General features: G+C 42.2%; 1 protein-coding gene across 1 annotated transcript in view; it reads right to left on the bottom strand.

Annotated features, from left to right (window-relative positions):
• Nucleotides 1–504: 504 nt before the first annotated feature.
• DOCK1 (dedicator of cytokinesis 1) overlaps nt 505–6,000 on the bottom strand; it is a 589,023-nt gene continuing 583,527 nt past the window's right edge. Inside the window, exon 51 of the mRNA XM_068258876.1 lies at nt 505–1,261. Within this exon, the coding sequence (XP_068114977.1) occupies nt 1,166–1,261 (96 nt within the window). The 3' untranslated portion in view covers nt 505–1,165. The remainder of the gene's footprint in view (nt 1,262–6,000) is intronic.

Here is a 6,000-nt window from a genome sequence, read left to right as displayed (position 1 = left end):
CGAGCCCGGGGTGGGGGGGGGATGCCCATTCTCCCTACTGATGTGCGGCCATGCTCTCCTCTTATGCTGCGACCCCTCCTGCCCCCCAAAAATGCCCTGGGGGGGGGGGGGTCCCGGGTTTTTTTCTGCAGGGGGCCTGGGGATTTCTAGTTATGCCCCTGGCCATGCGTGTCACTTCCTCTTCCGGCTTCATTCAGTGATGCACTTCTCTAACAGAGAAGACAAGGATAACATGGAAGTTATAAAATAGCCAAGATGGCAGCCACAATTTTTAAATTGAAATCGAATGAAAACTGTTTGGTGTAGAACGGTTATTCTGACATCAAATGAAAGAGGAGAGCACAAGCTACAGAATGGTTTGCATCTTTAAGTACTTTGCAGTATTGGTCGGAGTCTCTATAAAGAACCCGTGAGAGGCGCTCGGAGTGCCTTTAAACCCATTTCCTGGAAAGCCTTTTTCACCGATGTGCCGGAGAGTCCAAATAGAAAACCGCTTCACTCCAATTTGAAGGTCTCCTTTTTTATTTTAAAAACCTTTTATTTATTTTTTTAGTCAATCATATTAATAACAAAATCTACAGTGTGGTTATAAAGTGGAATGGCAAAGATTACACATACAGCAAATGGTCACATGACAATAAGACACACCCTAATATTGCTCTTATTGGTTGGCACAGAGAGAGAACACCGCTGTACTATTGTCTACATACTGTCAGCAGCGGCCACTGACTAAGAAAGGCATAAAAATGGAAGCGGATACTGAGAAAAAAGATCTAGCACAATAAAAAAAATTAAAATCGCCTAAAATGAAAAAAAGAGAGAAAAATTCATATATACAAACTTCTGTACAAGATCATGAAACAGGAAATGACATCATTAGCAAATGCCACCATGATTTTTTTTTTTTTTTTTATAATTTTTACTTGCTTTGTTTATAACTGCCCCCCTTAGTATTATACTGTATAAATTAGTATTCACAACTCAGTAGCTCACAAAGTCTGTTTTTTTCCTTTTGTGTTACTGGATTTTTATTCTACACTTTACTAAAGACTTCCCTCTGATATCTAGGATGATTGCACAAAAAGGAGAGATTAAATCCTCTGCGGCCCGAATTCAGAGCTGAGGATCGGAGCAAGCTGCGTATGGAGGAAAAGAGCAGCCCCCTCTACTGCATGATTCCTGAATCCACAGATGCCTGCTTCCTGTTGGTCTTCGGAGGGGGCGGAGGTGGAGTCTTGCTTGGCAGAGGAGGTGGGAATTGCTGTAATACAGAGAGGAAGTTTTAGTACGTCACGAGAAACCAACAAAGACCATAAGGTACAGGTTTTAGATGCATTTAATGGACATAAAAAATTCCCTTAACCTCCCTGGCAATATGATTCCTTCCTGATTTTAGGGTCTAAAAGCGGTATAAAACGTGCTTTTAGACCTTAAAAGCAAGAGAAAAAAAACCTCATACCACGAGAGAGGCTGCAGCAGCCCAGCACTTACTCACCTCCCTGGGATCCAGTGCGGCAGTTTTCCCTCCGACCTCCAGGTGGCGATGTAACACTGTAGTCAGTCGGCGATCTCACCAGGGTGATGCAAAGCCTCCGTGAACAGGAAGAGGAATGGCCGCCAGCGTCTAGATCGCAAGAGAGGTGAGTGAGAACGCCCGCTGCACGGACTTCCTGGAGGCTACCCCTAGTGTAGCTCGTGATTACCACTAAGGAGGTTAAAGGGCTTCTGAGGGGAGAAATTAAATTTAGCTTTACTTATCTTCTTCCAGCACTTAGAAGTAAATTGTGTTCCTTGCAGCAGCTCTGGTGTTGTCCACGGTCCCGCAGGCAGCCTCATTAGGATCGCCGACCCAGACGGGTCAGGGGTCTTCTGTGCATGCGCATATGTCCAAGTAATCAGGAGGTCCACAGGATGTGGGCGTGTTCTCGCAAATGCACAGAATATGCCTACCCATCCGAGGTCGTAAATCCTTAGTGACTGCCAGCGGGACCCTGGAGAGGACCGTAGCTGTGGCGATGAACAAACAGCTTACAGATGCTGGAAGAAGCCCAAGGTAAGTAATGCTAGATTTAATTTCTCACTTTAAAGGGAACTTAAAGTGAGAAGTACATGGAGGCTGCCATATTTATTTCCTTTTAAACAATACAATTTACCTGGCAGTAGTGTATGAATCACATCAGAAACAAGCATGCAGCTAATCTCGTCAGTGCACCTGATCTGCTGCATGCTTGTTCAGAGTCTATGGATAAAGAAGCAGAGGATCAGCAGGCTAGCCAGGCAATCTGTATTGTTTAATAGCAAATAAATATGGCAGCCTCCATATAACTCTCACTGCAGTTGTCCTTTAAAGTGTACCTGAGACGAGAATAAAGAAAAATGTGATACTTACCCGGGGCTTGCTCCAGCCCCATAAGCCCCGTTGAGTCCCTCGCCATCCTCTGGAGTGCTTCCTTTCTCTGGCTATCGGTCCCGGTAATCTGTCTCAGTCACGCCAGTCGGTCTCTTCTGCACATGTGCGATATATGTAGATACTGTATATTGTGGCGTCTTGCTTGGTGCAGAGAACCCTCTATAGATGTGATGATTCTGCCAGATCACATTAGTGCCTCTGCTAAGCAGATTACCGGGACCGATGATCTTTCTTTATCCTCGCTTCAGAACACTATCAAACCAAGTGTTCTAAAATGAGCAATGTACAAATAATGTCTAAGTAGCTGTGTAAACATTTGCGACTTTTCATGTTAAAGGGGCACGATGGCGAAAAATAAACAAGTACATTTCATAAATTACTTTTCTCCTATGCTGCTGTCACTTACAGTAGGTAGTAGAAATCTGATACAACGCAACTAGTCCATCTCTTCATGGGGAGATTCTCAGGGATTTATTTATTTTCAAAAGAAATTAGTGAATGGCAGTTGCTCTGTCCAACTGCCAAAAAAACTGTAGCGAGCAGGAAGACTGGCCAGCATCGTTTAAATCCTTTTTAGAGAATATCTTTATAAAGAATAAAAGCCTTGCTGAGAATCCCCTATGAAGAGATGACAGCTGCTGAGAGCTTTCTCTCACACACAGGGTTAACACATGCACTGTGAGGGAATTCCCCCCGTCAGATTTCAGCCCGTGCAGTTAAGAGGGAAAGGAATTTGATACAGTTAACAAGAGTTAAAAAGAATGTTAGTGTTCCTTTAAGTTATCACCCCCCCCCCCCCCCCCCCCCAAACTCTCAGTTGAGGTTTACAGATAGCATGTGCCTTCCTCCCCATAGATGTAGATATATTTGGTGTCTTGCTTGTTGCAGAGGCTCTTCAGATGTGGCGATTCTGCCAGATCACATTAGTGCCTCTGCTAAGCAGATTCACTGACTCGCGTACACCTCGGGGGAGATGGGAACCTTATGTAAAGGCGCATCTGTCCTGCCTGCTCCCCTCCCCCCGTCTGTCCTTCACATAACACACGTGTCTGTATCACTATCACGGGAAACCCTGCGGACCCGGGACCTGGTGACATTAAAGAATTATATAGTCCCGTGTTTACAGACATGTGGGAATGATTTGCATAGAAATCTCTCTCATTTTGTGTTAAGCTCTAAAGAAAAAAATGAGTTAACGGATTTTATATTTTTTAACTGCTTTTTTTATTTTTAGCTTTTTTTTTTTTATAGAAATCAATATTTAATTTGTAAAATAGCCATGAATTTGAATTTAAGGCCTACATAAAATGATCATATTAACTAAATTGCTTACCGTAGTCCTCTTCTCTGCAATAAAAAAAAAAAAATGTTTTCCATAGCATATTTAACCACTTAAGCCCAACTGGACAAACATTCTCGACCAGTTGGGCTCTGGCCATTAGCCCAGCGATCAATGAATGGGATTATACATCCCATTCATTGATTGAAGCCCCCCCCCGCAGAAAAACCGACAGCCTCTTAACAGAGGCTGCTGTTTTTCTGATTCACAAAAAGTTTCCCGTCCTCCTAATGCGTCTTGGAATCCTGATCGTACGCTTCCAGGACTTTTTGACTGTGGCCATCTTGTGGCCAAATAGCAAAACTACACCCACATACATTTTTTTTTTATTAAACAAATGCATTATTTTACATTCAAAATTAGCTGTTTACCTCCTACACCACAAATTAACCAAATAAAAATTTATATTAAAAAAAATTACAATCAAAAAGCAAACAACATAAATAGTTACCTAAGGGTCTGAACTTTTTAAATAAGCATGTCAAAGGAGTATATTAATATATTTTTTTTAAATTATGGGCTTGTAAATAGTGATGGCCGCAAATTGAAAAAAATGCACGTTTATTTCCAAATAAAATATTGGCGCCATACATTGTGATAGGGACATAATTTAAATGATGTAATAAACGTGACAAATGGGCAAATAAAATACATGGGTTTTAATTATGGTAGCACGTATTAATTTCAAACTATAATGGCCAAAAACTGAGAAATAATAATGTTTCCATTTCTTTCGTAATATTCCTGTTAAAATGGATTTGGAATGAAATAATTCTTAGCAAAATGTATCACCCAAAGAAAGCCTAATTGGTGGCGGAAAAAACAAGATATAGACCAATTCATTGTGATGAGTAGTGATAAAGTTATTGGCAAATGAATGGGAGGTCAAAGTTGCTCAGATGCAAAAAAATAAACAACCCTTCGGGCTTAAGTGGTTAATAATACCTTATATACTTGCGTATAAGCCTAATTTTTCAGCACAAAAAAAAATGTAATGAAAAGTTTCCCCTTCGGCTTATATGCGAGTCAGTGGAGCAGGTTTTGCTACTGGCAGAGGTGTGTAAGGATTGTGCACTAGTGGTCCTGCTCTTGCCAGTTGGCTCCCTGGTGTGTCCGTGCCCCCCTATCCCCTGCAACATGGTGTGCAGAGTGCACTGCTCAAGACTACCTGTGTCCCCTGGCTTGTGGAGCGTGCAAACAACATGCCAGTGGTGCAATGATCAGGAATTTGCTCCTATCTATGACGCCATCTAGTGGCGTGGCGTCGAGACTATCATCCTTGGGGCAAATCTAGCTATGAGGAGGGGGGCTGACGTACTGGGGGCACCTCTGGCTACCTTAAATGGGGTTATACTGGGGAAGGAGCTTATACGCGAGTCAGTCACTTTTTACTGGTTTCTGATGGAGAAGTAGGTACCTCGGCATATATGCGGGTCGGCTTAAAAACGGGTATATAGTCACGTCATTAACTGTCCTCAGAGAAGCTCAAGCTCTAATGTCTACTACTGCCATATCTCCTCGGCAGATTAAAGCTGCCATCAATCCCTCCTGATCAGATTCAGATCAAAGAGAGGGATTGAGCTGTCGGCAACATTGCAGAAATCCATGTATGTATGGCCACCTTAAGGACGGTTTCGAGGGCAACCTAATTAATTAATTCTCTAACAATGCCGATTGCCTGGCTTCTGTGCTGATGCACCGCCTCTAATACTATAATTTAATGGCACTTTGATGTGGAGTTTGAGCCTTTAACCATGGTTTTGAGTCCAGCCAGTACATAGACCAGTAAGGAGTCTTTGGGCAAGGCCCCCTAATGCTTCTGGTTGCCCGTGGAGCGCGCCCCAAGTGGCCTCCTGAAGGGCTTTGAGTCCGCCAGGAGATAAGCCCCTTATAAATGTACTGTATCGTAAGAGGCAATATTGTGCTAGCATCCTTGAGTTTTTATTTCCCCTTTAATGCATCACAAAAATGTATTTGCTTTAGCTGCAGCTGCTTGGCATGGATTACCATTATTTAACTCCGTATTCCTCTCATTTCAGATTCCCTCTAACATTGGAAGAGGATTGTAATTCGTGAATTTAATTATGACAGAATTACGATGGTAGGAATGTTTATACGGTAAGTATTGATATTTATAAATTCAATGCTTGTACGCTACACTAAAGGTTTTTTTTATTATTACATGCATTGCAATAAAAGTGAGGTGAAAGTTGCATCGAGGCGGTTGTTAATTTATTATTTTACTGCAGAT

This window comes from Hyperolius riggenbachi, chromosome 10 (assembly GCF_040937935.1).
Source record: "Hyperolius riggenbachi isolate aHypRig1 chromosome 10, aHypRig1.pri, whole genome shotgun sequence".
Taxonomy (NCBI): domain Eukaryota; kingdom Metazoa; phylum Chordata; class Amphibia; order Anura; family Hyperoliidae; genus Hyperolius; species Hyperolius riggenbachi.
This window is presented reverse-complemented; position numbering and strand designations above follow the sequence as displayed.